The following is a 23,373-nucleotide window of genomic DNA, read 5'->3' as shown; positions in this document are numbered from 1 at the left end:
CCACTAGCATTGCAAGAGACTAAATCAAAATCAAATGGTAAAGTAGCATTGACCGCAATAAGTGAAATAGCATCTCAGTCGGACCTATCACAACAGCAAGGTTTAGAAGAGCTTAAACAAGCTATATCTACACAGTCTGCCAATGTTAGGGGTGAATTCGAAGAAATTTCTTCACAAGAAAAAAGCAGACCTCCAAGGTCAATCTATATTGGCATAAGTTCTTCAGACACACTTCCTTTTGGGGTAGAAATGGAATCGGGGGATCAAAAGCCTTATGTTAGACTGCCCCACATTTTCATATCAGCTGCCAGTTCACCAGAAGAAGAGCATAATGAGACCAACCTTGGTACCCCTGAAAGTAATGGACCTAATTTTCCAGAAGCTAGTGTCTTTGATGATACTACATCAAGTGCAGGAACAGCACTAGAGCAAAGGGAAGTTGATGTTGATGTTTTTGTAAAGTCTGATGCATCTAAAGATACCAGTACTTTAGAAGACAGTACCATACAGGGATCTGTTGAACCATTGAGCAGTGAGGCTAAGACTGGCTTTCCAGATATACCAAGTTCACTGAATACATCAAATCAGATAATTATAAATGAACAAGACTCTGAGCACACTGTGACAGATAAAACCTCAATAGGCACTACCCTTTCAGAGATTGAAAATAAATCGGAGACTACTGAGGTTCCTCAGGACAAACTTCAATCGATTTCTGAAAACACAGAGTTAATATCAGACACATCACCAGGTGAAGTTGTAAAACCTCTCACTGACCTGGCCTGTCAGGTTGTTGAAGAGTCACCAGAATGTGTTCAGCCATCTCAAGAGTCAGTTACTATGAATGAAAACAAATCTCCCAGTACAGAACTGCCAGGAGAAGTTGACTGCTTGAGCATCAAGTCTCTGAAAGTAGAAACCTTAGTTTCAGATGTTAAATCACCTGAAGATGTCCAACATCTTCATGAGAAAAGTGAAGAAGATGTCACTTTATCTGTGCCTGAGCCACCTCCTATTAGTGCTCCTAAGGTTTCAGATTTAACATCTGAAACCTTAGTTTCAGATGTTAAATCACCTGAAGATGTCCAACATCTTCATGAGAAAAGTGAAGATGTCACTTTATCTGTGCCTGAGCCACCTCCTATTAGTGCTCCTACTGAGGAACTTATTATCTCTAAGGAAGACAGTGCAGCTGTTAAGGGTGATCTGCCCAATGCTGAACAAACTGATGAACAAGCAGGAAAAGGCATATTTTCACTGTTCAGTGGTTCTACAGCATCCTCGCAACAAACTCCCTCCCAGACTGGATTATCAATACTTGGGGGCATTATTCCTGGCTCATCTACTAAAGATGCTCCTGGGACAGGGTTACTCTCCATGTTTGGTGGGTCAAGTGCACCATCTTCATCTGAATCCAAAGATATACCACCACAGTCAGCACCACAAGAACCCCAGGGAAAAGGTCTGTTCTCTATGTTTGGTGGTTCTATTAGTCAACCACCACCTGGCCCAAGGGGTCCAACTGCTGGAGGTGTGAGGCCCAGGGGGTCACCACCCAAAGAACCTCCAGGAAAAGGTCTCTTTTCCATGTTTGGTGGAGCTGTGCCTCAACAAGCACCAAGTCCCAGGGCTCATCCAGGGGCTGGCCCTCCACCCAGAGGACCAGGATCTTCTCTGTTTGGTGGCATCCTACCAGGTTCAGCAACACAAAAAGACACCCCTAGTACAGGGTTGTTCTCCAAGTTTGGTGGTCTTGGGGGTCAGTCCCAAACAGGGCCTAAGGTAGGCACACCTGGACAAACAGCTACACCACCAAAACCCAGTGGCCCAGAGATCTCAGGGAAGGGGCTGTTTGCCATGTTCGGTGGACAGAGTCAACAGCCACCAGAAGCACAACCAACAGCTTCTAAAACAACTGAATCAGACAGTGCTTTTAAAGTGTCATCTGTGTTTTCACTTGGTTCGAATACTGACAGCAACAAATCTAAAACTGGGTTTGGTCTATTTGGTATGTCCTTTTTGGAGGAAAGCAAAACTGAGCCAGAAAAAAGTGTTCCTGTCAAAGAGGAGGTTGTAGTTGAGCCATTAAAGTCTTTAGATGCAGAAGCACCTTCAGAAGAAGCAGAGAATAACCATGATAAAACTGTAAAACATGAACCCACTGAGCCTGTTTCTATAATTTCAGTTCAGAAAAAAATTAATGTAGAGGAGACATGTCAAGATGTCCAAGATGCCGTCAACAATGTCTCTAAAAATGTTAATGAAGCTTCTGTTCCTCAAAGAGATTCACAAGATGTGGACAAAGAAGCCACAGTACAGTTAAACCTTTCTCAAAATGCCTCAGAGACAGTTGAAACTTCTGTTGGAGAGTCATTGAACATTACAAGTAATCTTTCTGAGAAAGAGATATTTGTGGATTCACAAGATGTAAAACAAGTCAGTGAATCACAATCAGACATCCCATGTGGACCTAAAGAAAGAGAATGTGCAGTAAATGTTGAGGAAATGGTTGTACAACCAGAAACTGCTGCATTAGAAATGATTACTCAAAATGAATCTGAAAGAGTTGGGATCAGTCAGTTATCAGAAAAACATGACTCCCCTCAAATACCAGAAAGTATAACAGATTCTTTGGATAAACTAGAAACCTCTATTACTGCCGTAGAAGAAGTTCAAGATACAAAGACTAAAGATGTGAACATTCCTTCAGAGAAGGGAAATGAAGAGGATTTAAATTTTGCTGTGGAGACTTCAGTTGAAGATGTGGGAAAATCACATGAGGATGCTATAAAGCTGTCTGAAGACAGATCAGTTACAGTTGATGAAAAATCATCTGAGGAGCCTTTGAAGGCTGAGGATGAAGAACAGATTTCAGCAGCAGATGTGAAACAAACTGAAGAGACCTTGAGAAATGCTGTTGAGATACATCCACCGGCTGTTGATGTTCAGAAATTACCTGATGAGGATTTGTTAGTTGGTGAACAAAAAACAATCATATCTGATGTTGAAAAATCATGTGATGGGACTTTGGTAGTTGCTGATGAGCAACAAACAGTTGTATCTAACGTTGACAAAGTAAAGGTTCCTGGGGAGGAGCAAGCCACTGTCACAGGTCTAGAAAACCTAAATAAAGAGGCAACTGACATTGATTCTGTCAAAGAAATTACAGAAAAACCCACTGGAGAAATGGGTGAAAAAGACTTGAAAGCATCATCTGTTGAAATTCCAAAAGAACTGGCTGAACAAAAACCAGAAGATAATGTAGATCCTGTGCATAAAGTAGACAAAATTTGTGAAAGTGATATCATTTCTGCGGCAGTTTCATCATCAAGTGAAGAAAAAACTTTTGAAAACAGTTCAGTAGCATCTGCTGATCGTTCAACACAGCAACAGCAGAGACCAGAAATGGTCAGACCATCTGGCCCACCTGGACAAAGAATGGGAGCACCAAGAATGGGAGGACCACAAATGGGAGCCCCAAGGATGGCTGGACCAAGAATGGCAGGACCGAGAATGACTGGACCTAGAATGACAGGACCGAGAATGGCTGGACCTAGAATGGCAGGACCGAGAATGGCTGGTCCAAGACAATCAGGACCGCAGAGACCCCCTGAACCATCTTCCTTTTCTGGCTTCATGTCTATGTTCTCCACCCCAAGTGCACCAAATAAATCACCAACTGTTGGTGGATTTTTTTCAAGTTCTCCAGGATCCCTTTTTGGATCGTCCCCTACTCCTCGTCAGCCTCAGCAACAGCAGCAACAACAACAACAGAAAAGCTCATTTTTTGGCCTTCCAAGTAGCATTGCGCCAGAATCCATCACCAGTGACCTCTTTGGCATGTTCAAGGGTCAAGAAACAACAAAACCAGAGGAACCTGAACAAACAGGCACAAAATCTGAACAAGCAGAAGCTCCTGCAAATTTGGCAAACCCTCAGGACTCTGAAAAGGCAAATGCAGATAATATGACCTTAACTGAAGATGAACAAGTTAAAACCACAGAAGATTCTGACCTACCTGAAAAAGGGCTTGTTGAGGAGGCAGAAAGAAAAGACAAAACGGAAGATGATTCTCTCATTGAATCAACAGTAAAAACTGAAGACCCTGAACAAAAGGCAGAGTGTCTGGAGGCTGTTGAGCATTCAGAAGAGCCTGTTACTGAAGAGTCTTCCAAAAGTATACCATCTGCAGCCCCTGAAACCAAAGGCATGTTTGATATGCCCATTCTGTCTACCCCTAAATTTGGCTTCATGTCTGCAGCTACTGAAGGCACAACATCTATCGGATCCCTTTTCTCCACTACATCTTCAGCCACTAAACCCTCAGAGCCTCAACAGACAGATGGTGGTCTCTTTTCAGGCTTTAAAAACCTTTCAGCTGGTATTTTCCAGGACGAAAAGCCAGCAGGAAAAGAGGAAACACCAAGTGCGTCATCCGTTTTTGGCTTGAAACTGAGCTCAGTGTTTGGCACCTCCGACTCTCCCAAACCTGAATCCACCCCACCTGTGGTCACAGCCCAGCCTCAGAGTGAATCTCCTAAACCGGCAGAAGAACTTGATGAGCTGGAATTTGACAAACCATCCCCAGGTTCTGGGGAAACTGAAAGTGCAGACAATAGTGATATAGAAGGACCAACAGAGACATCTAAAACAGGAAGCTGTGACACCTTAGCACAAATGGCACAATCTGGCATCCCGTCTCTGTCAGGTTCTCTGTCAGAAAGCTTAGATAAGCCTCAGGTAACATTTACACCATGTGAGTTAGATAAGAGCGAAGAAAATACACTCGACACCAGGCAAGCAGAGTTGGAAACAGAACAACCAAAAGATCTGTTGATGAAGGAAGCAGCGAAAAGGCTAGTATCTGTATGATAAATGACATTATTCATTTATCATATCTCTGTAGAAACATATGCAACCCATATCCTTCCCTATTTCCCATTATTTCCTGTTGAGTAGTCATAACATTGTGACCATTGAAACCATGTACATTATTTTTCATAAAGGATGTTTGTTTTCTGTTGACTTGCACCAAAATGATAAATTACTTTAAAATACTCTAACATATCTTTTGCTTGTGCCTTATCTAATAAGAGCTCTTTTGTTGGCAGAAGAGTGGGATATTCACTAAGTAGACAGATGGTCACATTGTTATGGCTAATATGTGTTGTATTTTGTACTTCTGCCCATTTGTCCATTTTCCATCTGGTAGTTTTACTTTAGTTCTTAGTAAATAGTTAAATTTACTTTGATGAAAATATTTATAGTTTGGATCTCATAAATAATCTACAACCTTGTATCCAAAGCCGTTATTAACACCCTTTCATTCTGAGTTTTATTGCCAAACCTTTAGCGAATCATCACATGTGAAAAGGTGTTTCCTTTCAAGTGTAAAAATATAGTGCAGGCACATTACGCCGTCTTACTTATGGGCTTCCTGACTGTGATGGAGGTTCAATGAATGCAGAAAGTGATGGTTTTATTTATTAGCGCTCTACTGCTGAGGCGGTTACAAAGTCCCTCCTTCCTTTGTCCCCTGCAGCTCTCTGAATTACACCCAAGATTCAGCCAATTAATTTAGATGAATCAAAGTCCGGTAGATTTATGATGGTGTTGCAGTAAAGACCGTGGAGGCAGCCTGGACACTGGACTAAAAGCAACAGTGAGAAGTAATCTGGCAAACAACCAAGACTAAGTAAATCATTCCACCTAAAGCGCAGAGCCACTTTCCTCGTTAGGAAACTCAATCAACCAGCAGTCACACCTCTCTCTCTTTCTCTCCCCTTCAAAGTCAGTTATTTGTTATTTTCATTATGTAGGGGCTGACTTACATCAGCTGAGCTCAGACTGCATTTACATTGGAGTTATTTCTTATTTGAGTTAAAGGTGGATCTAGGAAGCTTTTCAAAGTAATATTTTTGTCAGAAAAAACATTTTGTACTAAGATTTCGTAGAAATAACCATGAATTAAATGTCGGCAATGGTAATGTGCAAATTACATAGGTATGAATGTGAGCCTTTTTACAAAACTGAAGGTTCTGCAGCTTTGTGTGTTCACACAAATACAGCCAGCTTTCAGAACCACTTGCATTCTAGTAACAATTATGTAAACTAACAGTGAATTATATCTGTGGCTTCTACTTCAGAAAGTTTTTAACGTTTCAGAAATTGTGTTGCATTTTATCTTAACTTTGAATTGTATATTCTTTAGTATCAGACGGGTCCTGAACTATTAAAGCTCCATATCTCTGTATAAAACACAAAGTAGATACGCAGTTGAGTGATTGGAATACTTGAGTTTTCTAACACCATCCAAAAAGTTGGGAAAACAACTTTCTGTTCTCCAAATCTAATCCAAACTTCAAATATCTGTGTTTAGTTGTTGCTGAACCCTACTAGTCCCTCCAGTGGTTGAGTATTTATTCTCCTTTCCCTTTTGTTAGTGATTATTTTTTAAATGGACATTATTTTTAGAATCAACATTGCAGTGGTGGGCACCTCTAACTAAAACGTTAGTTATACTAACCCCAAAGCTCTTCAACAACACAGTATTTAGCAGAACTAATGCTAAACGCTAACTTCAATTTAAATTATATCTACCCCTGCAGGACTACAACCCTCAAACACCAATTCAATTTTGACATTACAATTTACATGTTCAATAATACCTCTTAGATATTGAATTTATGTTTATATTTTGCTCCTGTATGTCTTTTGGTTGAAATAGTCATTGAGAAAAAAAAGAGGATGCGAGGAGAGGAAATGGAACTTCTGTTTTCAACCACTTCAAAATAAGAGCATGAAGATAAACTTCTATTGGAAGAATTATTAACAGATTATAACCAAAACTTTAACAGAGATGTCAAGTGTTACTCATCAGAAAGCCTAACAAATCAACAAAGTAATTTGGGGCTTTAGATTTTATCTGAAAAAATTAACACAGGTGAAGCTAAGCTAGCAAAAATGCTAAACAGTCACATTAACAGATTAGTGGAAATGTGCCCACCATTACAATTTTTCTCTAAACCTTCTACTTATTACACTGATTATTTTAACTAAACTCTCACTTTGCAGTCCGTTGGACAGCAGCCATTTTGACTCATCAGGGAACCTGAGCCCCGTCAGTTCCCAGCTGAGCTCTGAACTCGAGGACCGCCACCCTCCAGAGTCCTGCCCCCCCAGCAGCGCCCGTACGCCTCTGTGCAGTGAGGCCTCCAAATCGTTTGAGGATGAAGAGCTGGAGAAGGAAGTGAACGGACTTCCAGAATCTGGTGTGAACAAAGACCGGAAGGATTCTTCAGTTGTCTCCCCAAAGCAGAGTTTGGCGAAACACGATGACACAAATCTAACACAAACTTGGTTTGTAATTAAATTTTTTTAATATTATTGTGTTTGTTGTTAAAATTGCAGGATTTTGCAACATTTATGTTGATAGTTTCTCATGAAACTGGTAAACAACTGGTGTATTCTTGTTTCCCAGTCTCTTTGACGACGGCCCACCGCCTTGCTCTCCAGCTAAAGTTCGCTGGCTGAAGGCTTACAACAAAGTGAGGTTACAACTCCATGAGGTAGGAAGCACTGGTTCCCTCTCCTGGTTCATCTCTTTCTCCTACACACTTAGTACCAAGACAAAATATCTTCAGAGTAGATCCAGAGATCTACTCTGGATCTTTCACATAAGCCTAATTATGATAGCATCACTCTGCACACTCTGACATGCTGGTTCTCTGTGTTTGTATGATGCTTTGCCTCTCTTTCCCTGTGTGTTGGTTGAATTTCTGGCCATGCCTAAAGATTTTGCAACAATTATGTTTTCCATTAAGGATTTTAGTAGTCATCAACATCGGAAATTAGGTAGAGACATTTCTTTTATCCGTAATGAATCTAAATTACACTTACAGGCTCAAATATATACATACATTAGCCTTAGCCATTAACAAGCTTCTAGCCAGAGCTGGACAATAAATCAATAACAATATATGTCGTGATTGGCATGTGATCAGTATTGATAGATAATACATCTGAAAGAATATTTACCAAACACCACACAGCATTCTGGGGGATGTAGGCAGAGGAATATGGCTTTAGCTGCTCACAGCTAGCTAAAGAGAGTTGGTGGACTCAACTCTCTCACTCACTCTTTGGTTACCTAGCAACGCCCTCACTCTTTGGTTACCTAGCAACAAATTGTTGAGTATATTTAGCAGAAACTGTAAGATTTTGCCACCATGCCTCACTACTGCTTAAAAATAAAAGAAACAGCAGCGTGGACTTAAAACTGTGGATAAAACAGAAAAGGTATTTTAGATATTTGAAACAAAAAGATAATGAATAATTATTGATACAGACTGATAAGGAATGCTTATATCATAACACATTTTCCAGCTATATTGTCTGGCTAGGGTTAATGGGTTAATGGCATAGTTCTGGCTGGATAATTGGTGGAATCTATTTAAATTATTTGGTCTCTTGTTTTAAACACAGGCTGCAAATTATTAACAGGGTTTAGGTCACTTCGCCGCTAGTACATGAGGTTGATTGACAGCGCTGAGACTCGCCTCCTGGCTCTGGTTGGTTGTTTTTGGTTGGGAATCGTCCATTTGGAGGAGGTGCAGGAGATCGATCTTTTCACTGATTATTTGTCTCATATTGTCACAACATGGTGACAGTTTTAACAAATATGTAAAAAACATGTTTGTTTTTTGATTTACATATTGCGACTTTAAGGGTGTAGAAGCCATATATAGTGTGTGGAGAAAAAAGCCACTACTATGCTTGAATGTAATACAGGAGAATTTTATTTATAGTTTTTTCTGACTTAAATTTAACTTGAGACGGCATTAAAAAAGGTCTTAAAAAGTTTTAAATTTGACTCACTGGAACTTTTATGATTTATTTTTCTTCCTGCCTTCCCTTTGACATTTTTAAAGTCTAATCATTTTCTGAAAATGTTGGTGAAACTTACCAAAGTCCCTGTTCAGTTATCAGTTTTCAGAGTTACGTTAAATTCCTGACTTTGCCCAACTTTTGTCATCATTAATTTAGCTTCCCTCGTTTTCTTCAGCGAACATCCCTGCCTCTGTCTCAGATGCTCAGCAGAAAGAGATGGCTCCCTGCTTTGCTCCTGGCCAGCAGTTATCACATTAAAGACAAAAATAGTGCCTGTGTTTCTGCAGAAAACAATGTAGCATGGCAACAATATTACATTTCTATGGAAACACAACCTTAAACGAGTGTAAGGTTAGGCTGTGATCGCTGCAGATGGTGGAAACCACAGTGGGAATTCTCCATGTTCAGACATTTTCATTAATTTATTACAGATTTTCAAAGAAGGGATGATATTTTAGTTAAAACTTATAATTTTATTTGGATGGATGGATGGATGGATGGATGGATGGATGGATGGATGGATGGATGGATGGATGGATGGATGGATGGAGGAAGAGATGGATGGAGGAAGAGATGGATGGATGTATACCTTAATAATTGGATGGATGAATTGAAGGATGGAGGGATGGATGGATAGACCTTCTTGGATGGATGGATAGATCTTCTTGGATGGATGGATGGATGGATAATCCATTTTCTAAAGCAGAACTTTTATCTTTTATCTGTATTAAATCCTGGGGACCGCCAGAGCTTCAGTTTCTGTGTGAAAACAACATCTTACCCCAGTTCAACCAGGAAACGATCATTTTGATTCCTCTCTCAAAGAGAGGCCCTCATTCCGACACTGAGCTCCTCGTCCTGCGAAAGCAGCGTCACTGTGTACGACGGCGCAGCTTTTAAGAATAATCTTCATGCTCTGAAAGCAAAGCCAGGAGCTGCATCCTTCTTCATCTTTTGTCAGTTTCACTAAGTGGTCTGTCTGGCAGATTTCCAGAGGAGAGAGAACTGAAGCCGGGAGAGAGGAGCAGGAGGGCGGTTCATTTGCAACTAAAATCCTCTGCAATTATCTGCAGTGATGTAAAATCAAGACGGCAACATTTTCAAAACAAATAAAAGCGTTGGGAGACAGTTTAAAATTCTGATTTGACTCCAAGATGATGCAGCAAATTCTTATAATTGTAATTCTATGATATCCTTTTAATGTAAGTTTATTATGGAGTGAAACACCTTTTTCTCCCTATAAAAATAATTAGCTCCTCTAAATATAAATAGTTTTATTCACACTACATCTGCACTTCGCAGCTCTTCAGTCGGGAACTGAAGCAGTGTGAGGAAGCAAATACGTTTGAAAACAACTTTATTCCCTTATTATGCGGATGGTTTATTAACCAGCTGATGAATATTCTGGGATGGCTGTTTGAGCGACTCGACAGGATTAGCTTAGTGGTGGGGAAATGACTACAGTCACTCAGACGTGAAGTGCTGAATTTCAAATCATCAGTAATAAGTTCGGGTGAATTTTTCTTCTATTGTGAAAAATATTGATGGGATGGAATAGCTTTTTTTTAGTTTTTTTCTTGTCTGACAGTTTTTACTCCACGCAGTTGTTTTTTATTTTCAGCAATAGGAAGACACAGTGGCGAAACCTGAAACTGCTGCTGCGCTAGTTACTCAACATGTTGCTTGCTAGGCAACCATAGAATGAGTGAGTTGCTAGGTAACCGAAGAATGAGTGAGGTATTTAGTTGCCTTTTCTAATCTTTATGCTAGCATCATTTATGTTTTTATTACGTTATTTATTTTGCTCTTTTTGCACAGGGTCATGTAGGTTTGGATTTCTTTTCCCCCTTAATAATTAACATTTTAATTTAATTAAGGTTAATTAAAATTTTGTTAATTTTGTTTTTACTTGTGTTGTCTTTAACTAGTATTTAAATTTGTTAGATGTTCTGAAACATTTAAAGTAACTAAAGTAACTAAACCTTTTTTTTGCGGAGGGTGATTGACAGCGCTAAGACCCTCCTCCTGGTTCTGATTGGTTGTTACTAGTTAGCACTGGGAGATATCTGACTGATATCATTCAGTCACATATTCATAAATACAGCATATTCAGTTTCAGAAAACATGTAAGAAAAATATATTTTTTTAATTAAAGTTACATACTGCAGCTTTAACAATGTTTTTACCAGAAGTAGCTGGTATGAGTTCAGTAGATACACAGTTCCACCAGATGCTTGCTAATTGGTGCTGGCTAGTCTGAAGGAGCAAATTGGGGGAGCAAAGCAACACTCCAGGTACACTTTTGATGAGGGAACCAAACTAAAACAGTCAATTTTACATTACACTGCCCCTTTAAAGAATTAAACACTAAACATAACTGACAGGATAAGGGGCTCAAAACGAATTAGCTTTGAGGGATTTTCAAGCTAGCCTTAATTGTATTGATCTCCATTCAGGTTATAAAGCAGAAAGAAAAAAAAAAAAACAGAAACAATCATGATAACAGCAGCAGAACAGAGAGCCGGAGACCGAGGGGAGGATGAGTTCTTCTGGTGATGACGAATGATGCTCAGCATACTAACAATGCCGCTCCGTGAGCGACCCGCCGCTCTGACTTTGGCTGAAAGTCACCGTGGAAATCATGCCTGTGGGGGAGCTCGTCTTTATGCCCCGATGTTTGCCTTCCTGCTAAACGTTAGCAAGGGAACTTTGCTTTTATTTTTTAATCTCCTCCTGTTTTATTACTCGCGAGACAGTAATAGTATGAATTTAACTAAAGTGGGATCAGATATTTAATGTTCACTTTAATTCCCCTCAATGGCAGGATGTGCTTCTCTGCTCCGCCTGCCGCTGTGTCTGAGAGCCGTTATTAGCTTCTTTTCTGCTGTTTGCCTTTTCACACAAGTGGTTGTTACAATTTGCAGCTGGTAGATGAAAGGGTTGAGGCAGTTTTATGGCTGCATTGACTGAACTCAGGGTTTTTTTTTGTTTTTTGTTTTGCTCATAAGCTGCGGTTATGATTTGTGTTCCTGATGAGAATCTTTTCACATGATGACGGGGAAAGATTTCCTTCCTGGTTCAGAAATGAACCGTCACAATTAGATTCTCTGCGTGACGTTTTTAATGCTCAGTCTCCATAAAACCTCTAAAGCTGGATGGAAATGAATGAATGAATGCTAGCCTGACTTAATAAGTAAACAAACAATCAAATGAAGAAACCAGTAAATGAATGGACCAATAAATCAGAGCTCCATTGAATGAGTGAATGAACCAGTGCATGAATGAAAGAACAAAAGAAAGGAATGTGAGGATGAATGAGTGAGTTATTAAGAGGATGAATGAAATATTGATTTAAAAAGTGAATGGGTAAACATGAACAAACGAATGAATGAATAAATCAATGAACCACTGAATTAGCAAAAGAATGAATGAATACTTCCCTGATTTAATAGACGAACGAGCAAAGAAATGAATGAGTGAATGAACTCATTAATTATTAAGGTAATGAATAAACTTCTTCAGATTAATAAATGAGCAAAGAAATGAATTAACATGTAAAAAATGAGCAAAGGAATGAACTAAAAGAAATGTGTGAATGAACTGATAAACTGAGAGGGTGAATGAATGAATGGTTGAAACTTTTTTGATTAAAAAAATGAGTAAAATATTGAATGAATGAACAAAGGAATGAGTGAAAGTGAAAAATAAGGAAATGAATGAACCAATGAACTGAGAGAATGAATGAAAGCTTTCCTGATGAGTGTATGAATGAAACCATGAATGAATGAACAGATGATGAATGAGTAACCAAAGGAATGAATGAAAAAATAAATAGAAGAAAGGAATGAATTCATGAATCAATCAGTGAATGAATGACTGATTAAATGACCAAACAAATGTACAAACTAGTGAATGAATAAACCAATGGATGAATGAATGAATAAAAAGATAACTGAATGTAAAAATTGGATTCTTTTCTTCAAATAAGGAAAATTTGCAGAATCCTTTTTCATTTTTGAACATATAATGATTTATGCCTCTGTTCTTACAAAATGTCTAATTATTTTATGCTTTATTGTTGAGCAGCTAAAACTTTATCATTTTTCAAAGTGCGGCCCGGGGGCCATTTCTGGCACTTGGAGTGGTTTTGTGCGGCCCACAACTGCAAATCAAAAATGATACAAATTTGGTTGTAACTTTGTAACCATAGAAATTATTAAGTACAAAATAAAATATAATCTTGGATAGTTTTTTTTGTTTTGTTTTGTTTTGTTTTTAAAGGAAGTGACTCAAATCTTATGACAGAATAAATTAGTTATATCAAGCCCAAAAGAATTAAATTAAATTTCTTTTAATAAAAATGTGCAACATCATTGCTCGATTTTATTTAATCTTTCTATTTTTATTTATTTATTTTTTTCCTTGTCAATTTTGATCCACATGACAAGAAGTTTGGACGTCCCTCCAATGGTAGCTAAATGAAATCACAGAAATTGGACGTAATCTGAACAATTTATTCTTTTTCCAACCTTTTATTGCCCAGTTTAAATTCTGTTCTGTTTTTTTTGTTTTTTTTTTGCAGTCAGTTTCAGAAAAGCAGCTCGTTATTAAACTGTAAACTGATTATTCTGATGATTCCTCTGGGCGAAGTTTCATTCCCAGCATGCGTGTCGTCGTCTGTTTTCGTGCTTTTTATGTCGGCCATATTAGTTTTGTCATATTGATTATGAGTAAAATGAGCTTCAACTTCCAGGCTGAGTCTGAATGCCGAGCATCCAGAGGCCGGAGCGTTGATGCTCCGTTGTGCTAATGGCTTTTTAACGAGGCCTAAGTCACATCTCTGTCCACAGGCCACAAAGGAAGAAACATTTTGACCAAAACAGTAGAAAGCTCCATGCTTTTATGAAATAATAATCTCCAGTGGAGTAAAAAGAAACTGATAAAAAATATAGGCACAAACGATCAACCTCCAATTACAGATGAGACCTTCACTGCAAAAACACAAAATCTTACCAAGTATGTCTGTTTTTGTTTTAGTGCAGATATGTTGGTTCACATGAAAATAATTAAACTAACTTTATAGTAAGAAACAGGAGCTTGTATTAAGTCAGTAATTCCTTAATTTTTGTGAAGAAATGCTCCTTATTTTTGCCTTATATTTCACTTCTAACATTGGAAAAGTTTTGTTACAAGTGAAATAATCTGCCGATGAACCAATACTTTTTTAAATATCAAAGTTAAGGAATTATTGACTTAAAACAAGCTCCTATATTTTGCTGAAAGTTACATATGAGTTAGTTTTGTCTTATTTCAAGTGTAAAAACATATTTGCACTAGAAAATACTTGGTTAGATTTTGTGTTTTTGCACCCTTCGTTGTTCATATTTGTTGTAGTCAAACATAAATTTTCAGATTATAATTCAATTAAATAAAATATTTCATCCTTTTATGTGATTATTTAATTGTCTGGAATAATTAAATTATTCTTCCTTCAATTAAGTGCCCTTAATTATAGATTTTACACTTTTATTGTGCATTTTATTGTATTTTTAAGGTTTTTAATCTCATATTTTTATGGCCGGTTATGTATGTCAGCATGAGACTAATTCATAATTTCCTCTGGATTAACAAAATCCCACATAACCTATCCAAATCTTTACCAGTCACCTTTTTTATTGAAGCTACGTCCACTTTTTCTTCTTCTCTGGTGTCCTGTTGCGCTGATTAAACAGTATTTATCTGTGTTTCTTGTAAAAATCGATGCATAATGTGCATTTGCATCCTCAAATCTAGTTACAAGAACATTTCAGCAAGATGTGGGAGCTTGTTTTAAGTCAAAAAGGTTTTAACATTGACAAAATGTTCTGGTTCCACTGGTAGATTTTTTCACCTATTGTCTTATTTCAAGTGTATTTAATGTAGAGCGAAAATACTGGTAAGATTTTGTTTTTGCTATGCAGTCTTTATTGTTTATATTTGTTGTAGTTTTTATGTTTTAAATGTAAATTTATCATGTTTTTAAGATTTTTAATCCAGTATTTTTATGGACGGTCATGTATGTCAGCATGAGATTACCTCATAACTTCCCCTGGATTAACAAAGTCCCACCTAACCTAACCTAATCGTTACAAATCACCTTTTTCTGCTGAAGCTACATCCATTTTTTTCTTCTTTTGTGGTGTCCGGTTGCACTGATAAAGCAGTATTTAACTGTATTTCTGGTAGAAATTGATGCATAATGTGCATGTGTGTCCTCTGCTCTGGCATATGTGTATCAGCTGGAGTGTGAAAAGTGAAAACCGATAAGAACAGAAGGAGGTGAGAGAGAGACGGTGAGCGAGAGGGAGGAGAGGTAGCGCTGGAGATGTTGCGCTTCTGTCAGCTGTGCAACAAGCTGCGATCAGCGGAGCTAATGGGAGGAGGAGGAGGGAAAAAAGAGTAAAAATCATTAAGCAGATAGAGGAGGATGAGAGAAGGAGGGAGCGACAGTGAAACGGCAAGAGAGAAAAGAGGAGGAGGAGACGTCGTGGTTTGAGCTGGGTGGAAGAGACGCTGAGAGCCGCGAACCAGAAACAGGAGCGTTCAGGATGTGCAGGGAAAGTCACGCCCGTCAACATCCCAGACCTGGAAAACCCGGCAACTTTTCTTCTTTTTCTACATCAACACTTGATGCACAAAAGTCTCTGAATTCATTATGACTCTAAATGGATTATGGATCATCTCGAAGGCTTTTTTCCCCAACATTTTTTAAGTAGAAGTGCCGTCGGTCTGTCAGCGTTGATGTGGGATTTTAGTGTTTTTCTGGAAGCTTGGGTTGCTGTGTGAAAGTTTGACTGATTTCAGGTAGGTGTTCTCTCAGAAAATGCATGAAAGAGACTAAAAATAAAGAGCTTCAAGCTTCTTTTGAGCTGGTTTAGACGTCAAATAAATTAACATTTTGCAACCAATACTCAATTAGAAAAGTCTGTATCTATTTTGTGTGATTAAAACAAAACACATTTCCTGTCTTTGCCATCTCACTCTCCAACTAAAAAGTAATTTTTTATGAAGCAGAACTTTTTCCCTGTTCCCTTCCAGCTGCCTCTTTTTTCACTTCCAAACTATTTTTATTTATATTCTGTCCTCTTTCTGCTCCTAATTCCCTCCACCGGCTGCTCTTATTTGGCATTTAGCTTGGAGAAAGAAAAATGGAAACCAAAAATAAAGTCTGTGCAGCCTCTGCAAACTGCTCACTAATCGTGACGCCTCAGTCGCGTAGCAAGTCGAGGTTTGAGAGCTGGAAGCCTCAGATATTCAGGGTCATAAAATATTAATTAGTTCTATTGGCTAAATACTCAACCTGTAAGTTAGGACTTTTGCTGAAGGTAAACTGGAGAAGTGATGCGATGTGAGTCATGTAGAAATATTAAAATATTTTTTTTGGAAGTGAAGCAGCCTTCAAAATGAAAAAAAAAACTGCTGTCAGGATAGTGCCTTCCAAAATAAAAGTGAGCTGGATTTTTATTGCAGAAGTGAGGGTCTCCTATAAAAATGTATATGTAATACAGCCAACACTTCATATTTAGTCAAGGATGTTTTACATGGATAACTGCATCAATGCGGAGTGAAATGGAGGCAGTCGGACAAGTTCAGCGCTGCTAAAACAAGCCAAAGTTTGATTAAACCACTCTGGATGTCTTGTCATATTCACTGTGAAATCAAAATTACATGGATAAAAATATGGCCTTCCTGCAAGCAAGAAGGTTCAAATCTTTCATAATGTACATGTAGCAAAAAGCTAAAATCAGTTCATCACATGATAAGTTAAAATGAGCTGAATGATTTCCAGTTGCATGATTTATCGTTTTTCTCTTCCTGCCTAAAAACTAGTTGACAAAAGTCTTCAGTCTGGTTCTTTGGTCCCAACTGGCCCTTTTTCTGAAGGACAGTTTTGTTTACAGACTTCATAAGTGATTTTATTAGCCGTTTTATTTATTTTGGATATTTAAAATGTCTTCCAGTTCCAGGGTTAAATGTTTATTAGAATTAAAAAAAATTTTGATCTTTGAGAATCCTTCAGCAAACTTTGTTGCTGTGACAGGCCTGTGTGTGTTTTCTCCACGACTTTTAGGTTAATTGGTCTCTTTAGGTATAAGTGTGTGAATGAATGTCTACGTTGCCAAATCACGGACTGGTGACTCGTCTAGGTTCTTTCTCTCCTCTTGCCCAATCTGATAGGCACCAGTGCCCTTTGACCCTGCAAAGATAAGCGACTGCCAACAATGGATGGATAGTTTTATGATCTTTTCATACTTGGTAGTTTGGTACTTTTCAGTTCAATTTGGGAACAAAACTGCAAATCTTTTTCAGTTTCAGCTGATGTGAATCTCTTTCAAACTTTCAAAGCAAACACTTTGAAACGCCTGTTCCCCTCCTCGCCCATGGGGGCGCTGCACCAAGAACCCCTGAAGGAAACAACATGAACACCTCAGAAGAAGACACTGAGTGCAGCTTCCTTCTTCATAAAATGATAACTAAAGTGGAGTAGTGTCAGACTGAGGAATTTTCTTTTGTCTTTGGTAAAAGAGAATTGCTAGCGCTACAGGAGTTAGCGCGTTTATTTTGGTCATATTTACCCAGAATGCCCTGTTCTGCGGCCTGTTTCCTGGTTTTAAAATGAATGACAGACGGATGGATTGATTATAAAATTTCTAAGCACAACAGGAGTCGTTCTATCAGTTGGTAATTCTAATAAAGTCAAAATAGTTAATTTTTTTAATTATTATTATTTTACCTTTCAGAAAATGCTCTGATTCGTATATTGATCTCCAGGATTTGTCTGTATATTCTCATGTGTTTATTTCTGAACAAAGCCTTTAAAACACACCTGACCTGAACCAATTGCAGCAGCGCTAATTACATCTGGTCCAAACAGAATTACAATGAGCCCCCATGTTTATCCCAAATAGTCACCTGTAATCAGGTCATAGAAAGCCGTTTATTACCAGTCATGCTCTGGTGTAAAGTCAAATTCAAAAACTCTATAACAACACATTCAGTGTAAGGTTGTTTATCATCACAGTACGGATGCAAAGCTCTTCCCGGATGAATTTATTAAATTATGTTTTGTCCAGAGTTATTTAATTAGTTATATTAAAAAAGATTTGGTTACTTGTGTGTCCAGAGAATAGGAAATTAAAGACCAAGAGTCATCACAGTTTAGGATGTAGAGGTTTTATCAGGGATTAATGGATTTGGTTTTGGAAACTATTTAACAGTTGTGTCTGGTAAACACAGAATCAACACTATTCATAAAAACGAAACTACTAATGGTCACTTTGCTCATTTACAAAGTATAAAAGCAATTAAAAAGTGAGTTAGACGCAGCAGATTAACTGCTTGTTTAGATGATAACTCGAATCATTTCAGTCTAAGAAAATACTCTCGACCTCTTCACATTTAGACCGGCGTACAATGAAGACAATCTCCAGCTCGTCCGCCATTGTTGACATCGCTAATTGTCTGCAGACGTGCGTGAAAAGGAGGCTGATACTGCAAAAGGCCACAACGATTTCCATGCCATCAATCAAACAATGTGTGCATGAACTATGGTGGGGTGAAAGTCTAAGCTACGCAGGCATTCACTCAATGGACACACTGACATTTATATGTGCCACATATAGGACACACTCATTTAAAATTCCAGTTTCCACCTGATGCGGACTCACTAGTGACAAAATGTCAAGATATTTCTGGACAAAGTGAAATCTGTGTTGGAGCACTATTTAGTTTTAGTTTAAGCTACATTTTTCATAAATCTCAGATACAAAGTATATATACTTGAAGATATAGGTGTGAGACTTTTAATTTGAAGTAAGCAGGAAGTAGTTCTTTAGTTATTGTTCAGACTCCTGGAAAAGACGACCGGTTAAATAAACGAGTTGCAGGTTTTGGTGACTGGATTTTCTCCTCATGAAGCAGAAAAAAAAGTGAATTGGTAATGGGGTGAATTGAACCAGTAACAGCCAAAACAAAGTTTTTTTAAATCTAGTTTCTAGTGTAAATATCAGAGTAAACTTGAAATTAGACTAAACTAACTTACAAGTGACTCTTTAGCAAGACATAGGAGCTTGTTTTAGGTGAATATTTCTTTAATATTGATGAAAAAGTCCTGGTTCCACTGGCTGTTTTATTTCTTCACTGGATTATTATAAGTGAAATATTCAGATAATTTCACTTGTAAGAAGAACGTTTTCATAAATATTAAAGGATTATTTACTTAAAACAAGCTCTTATATCTTGCTGAAAAGTTACTTATGAGTTACTTTTGTCTTATTTCAAGAGATTTGCATTAGAAACTAGATAAAAAAAACTATAAGATTTTGTTTTTGCAGGAGAACCTAATAACCTAATGTGTTTTAGTTTTTTAAGGGTGTTTTCTTTAGACTCAGTTTGATTTGGGACTAAATTAAAAACATTTGTTACATTTTCAGTTGTGGTTTGTTTTCCCCGTGTCAAACAAACCAAACTAATAGAAAAACCAGTTCCCCTCCTTGCCTGTGGGGGCCCTGCATCAAAAACCACTAAAGAAAACGACATGAAAACTTCTGAGGAAGACACAAAACGTAAACAAAAATTAAGTAACACCAGATTTTAGCCGGTGTAGGATTTTTGTTGTCTTTGGTTAAAAAAAAAAAAAAACACATGCCATTTCTCCTGCTAGCGCAAATTAGCATGTTTGTTATGATTGCATTTACTCATAATGCCCTGCACTGTAGTCCACTTACTGCTTTTGGAGTGGTTTCTGGTCCATTTGGCGTTCACATATGCATTCAAATCGCACCCTTGTTCACTTCAACCAAACGAAGACCGAGGTTTTAGGTGGACCAGAGTTCACTTCTTTGTTGGTCCACATCAGAGTTCAGTTATGCATTCACACCTCCATAAACAAACTGGACTTTCTAGGCCAACAAATCACAAATACATGAATGCAGTCAAACTTATAAATAATGGCCTAATAAGAGCAGAAGTACAAGTCTGGAGAAAATATGTCTGGTTTAGTCCAAGCCTGACAGGTGGTTAATGGACTGAATGCCTTGAAGCAGGTATATGAAGGAATCGGAGGGAACAGTGGCCACTGTGCGCCTTGTTACCGCAACGTTAAATGAGTTGAGGGATGGAGGGAGACTAATGTGTCCTGCAGGGACCATTGTCCAAATGATATGGTGGTTCAGAACTGAAAAACTTCTCCAAATGTGACAAAAACAAAATAAATTGGCTGTAACTTGGTAAACACTAACTCATTTTGAATAGTTTGAACACTAGTTGGTACATGTTTAGACTCCAGTTCTAGTCTGGTTTGAGGAACCATGTAATGCCATTATTATACTCCCATGATATGACCGTCGGTCTCGTCAAGTTTCCACCACTTTTGGTTTATCACCAGAATCTGAAAGCCACTTGAGAAACTGCTGATCCAACACCAGCAGCCGGTTCTTCCACCTCCTTTGTGTCATTGCTTTTAGCTATTCCTGCAGTAGTTTGGTGTGAGGATGCTTTAGAAAGTACATTTGTCTACTCATTTTCTATGCATCCTTAAAAAGTCTTAAATTCATCTTAAAAATGTAAGCCTGGGCCTTAAATTTTGCAGTTGGAGGACTATTTAATGTCTTATATTCCACATAGTTTTTTTCTCTTTTCTTTTCTGTCATGCAAAAGTTTGAATCCCTTGCTGACATCTTCATTACTTTCTGTGACTCGAGAGGGCTCAATCTACTGCTAGCTAGCTGCTAATATACCCTGGCTAGCTTTCTTGCATCTATCATGGTTAAATGCTATTTTAGCACTATTTATATATTTGTCAGGTATGTATGCATATATATTTCAGTCGCGATACACTACATAGATTTAATTCATAATGGTCTTAAGAAGGTCTTAAAAAGTAAAGTCAGCCTATAATGTTGTGACATATGCTCAACATTTACTCATCTTAGCATGTGCTTAGATTAGCATCTGCTAATTTTCTGCTGTAAAGCAGAGGAGAAAATCACATCTCCTCGTCTGGATGAGTAGTTATCACTTTACACTGACTGTACCAAAACAGTTCAACACAAATACATGCATTTTAGATTAATTATGGAAAAAATAAGATGTTGACCAAAGAAGACAAGCTGGAAACTTGGCTTGCAGCAGCAGCAAACTTTCGGACACAGTAAAGAAGAAACATGTCAGAATCTATAATGTATGTATAAAATGCAATAAGTTACCAGACAGATTACATCTGAAATACTCAACGATTGTATGTTGGAAACTCTCATTGTTGGAGAATCCGAAGCCCTGAGATGCTAAGTTATGGTGTTGACTGTCCTTCTGCTTCAAACATGAAGCGAAAATGACAAAGATTATTGCAAATTGCACAACAATCACAACAAGGAGTCGGCCCATTTTTCTTGTCTTCCATATGCCTGGAGAATAATTTTAAAATCTGAGAGTTTTCCATAATGTTCAATAAATTACAGCGATTAAGAAATCTCAAACAAAAAGACAAGCAATATCAAGAGATTGAGCAGATGCTTCAGCCAGAGATCAAGAGCCGTTTATCAGTCGCCTGAAAGGAGGAAACTTTCCATTTAAACCCGAGTTTTTTTTCGTCTTTTCTTTTCTGAATTGGCCGAAACAACAAGCAGCATCGTTGTTTGGCATCTCTTAAATGGCTGAGCGAAACCTAAATCAATTAGCCTCAGGAGGCCGCCCATTGTCATTCGCATCGGGTTACCGATGGCAGCCGGCCAGCGGCGGTTCATGCAAGAGCCGCTCATTTAAGGAAACAAGGAGGGAGAGTCGGGCTGGGATGAAGGAGAAGGCACAGAACCGGCTCATTCGATTTGCTCGGGAAAGTGATTACACTTTCCACTTCCCAACATTCCCCCCGCTCGCTCCGGCACGGCGGCTGCTGATCGCCAACGTTTCCCTCACTGCAGGTTTATGCAGTGGTGGACAGTAAGACAGCTTAATACTGACTGTTTACTGCAGTATTAAACTTCAGTTGTTGTTTTTTTAATTTGCTGAGAACTTGAGTAATTTTACTATGAAGTATTTTTACTCTCATGTAAATAAAATTTCTGGATTTTCTTCCCAATGAGTGAAAAACATGTTTTAAAACGTCACCAGACACAGACACACCTGCAGGTTTTGTTAAAGTTTCATCAGTTTTATATTGAAACAAACTGATTTGGGAAAATGTTTGCTTTGTCTGATTTTACTTTATAATGCTGTTCATGTGGATAATTTTCATTTTGATCTTTGAAATACCAAAATTTCCACTTAACCTTATATTTTGGTTAAGGTTTTGACCAATTTCTCAGTACTTGAGTAAACATTTTACCAAATACTTTTTTATTTGAGTCATTTCTTCTGTTACTTGAGTACAATGTTTGGGTACATGACCCACCTCTGAGAAAGTAAAAATACTATTCAGAAGTACAAGTAATATGTTCAAACATGAGAACATTGCTGTAGTTTTCTGACATTAACGTTCAGAACAACTCCGTTACAAAAACTCCACACCATCTGTGAAAACTTCAGCATAAAAAAACAATATAAAATAACATTTTCATTATTTTTAGTTTCTCCAAACTTCTCGATGCCGAGTTTGAATGAAAGCAGCAGCTTATCTAGAAACACTTAACGACAACGGCGTAATTGCAGCGTACAGCACTGAAGTAAATGTACTCTGTTCCTGCTCATCCCAAAGAAAAGTTGTTACTTCCACTTCACACCCAAATGGTGCAGTTAGGTGTGATATTTATAGAAATATTACGCTCTTCTTGTGCTTATGAGCAGTTTGTGTTTGAAAAATGACTGAACGGAGGTGGAGTGGTGATGGTAAATCAATTACAGTGGTGTGCTGGAGAATTAGGCTAATGAAGGTGACAGCAATCCCAGCGCCCCACTCAGCCATGACTCAATCCACTCGCTGTTTCACTGCAGCCACTCTTCAGTGATAATGCTGCTCTTCAGGATAACTTAAGGTTGTGCTCCGTTCACAGACAAGATCCCGTTAAAGTGGTGCTTCGAACATCTGCCTGCATTAACTTTGTACTTGACGACTCATGACTTTGTTTTTAAAATGAACACTTTTGAATTTATGTTGCTGAACAGAAGGGTGAGGCCCTAGAATGGATTTCTCATTCAGACGTTATATGAAACATAAACTTGGCAGGAAGCTCGTTTGAACTGATGTGATGTGCATGACGCCACTTTAGACTGAATTCAGTGTCACTTTCACTTATGAAATGCATATTAATCAGTAGCTCCAGTTTTTTGTGGCAGTTCATACAAAATCAATCCTTGCATTTTTTCATGAAACATTGGGTTTAAGTGATGCCAACTCCCACCTACAGGTGGCGGTATTTCTTATTTCAAGGCAAGTTTTTATAGTACATTTCAGCAACAAGGCATTTTAACAGTGCTTTACGCCATAAAAACAACAGAGAAACCAAATAT

The 23,373-nt window shown here is 38.1% G+C and overlaps 1 protein-coding gene across 1 annotated transcript in view; it reads left to right on the top strand.

Annotated features, from left to right (window-relative positions):
- The first annotated feature begins 2,198 nt into the window (after window positions 1–2,198).
- LOC103134976 (protein unc-13 homolog B-like) overlaps window positions 2,199–23,373 on the top strand; it is an 82,653-nt gene continuing 61,478 nt past the window's right edge. Inside the window, exons 1-3 of the mRNA XM_016669155.1 lie at window positions 2,199–4,856; window positions 7,075–7,359; window positions 7,481–7,568. Coding sequence (XP_016524641.1) covers window positions 2,506–4,856; window positions 7,075–7,359; window positions 7,481–7,568 — 2,724 coding nt within the window. The 5' untranslated portion in view covers window positions 2,199–2,505. The remainder of the gene's footprint in view (window positions 4,857–7,074; window positions 7,360–7,480; window positions 7,569–23,373) is intronic.

The sequence above is a fragment of the Poecilia formosa genome, unplaced genomic scaffold (genome assembly GCF_000485575.1).
Source record: "Poecilia formosa unplaced genomic scaffold, Poecilia_formosa-5.1.2 Scaffold20, whole genome shotgun sequence".
NCBI lineage: Eukaryota > Metazoa > Chordata > Actinopteri > Cyprinodontiformes > Poeciliidae > Poecilia > Poecilia formosa.
This window is presented reverse-complemented; position numbering and strand designations above follow the sequence as displayed.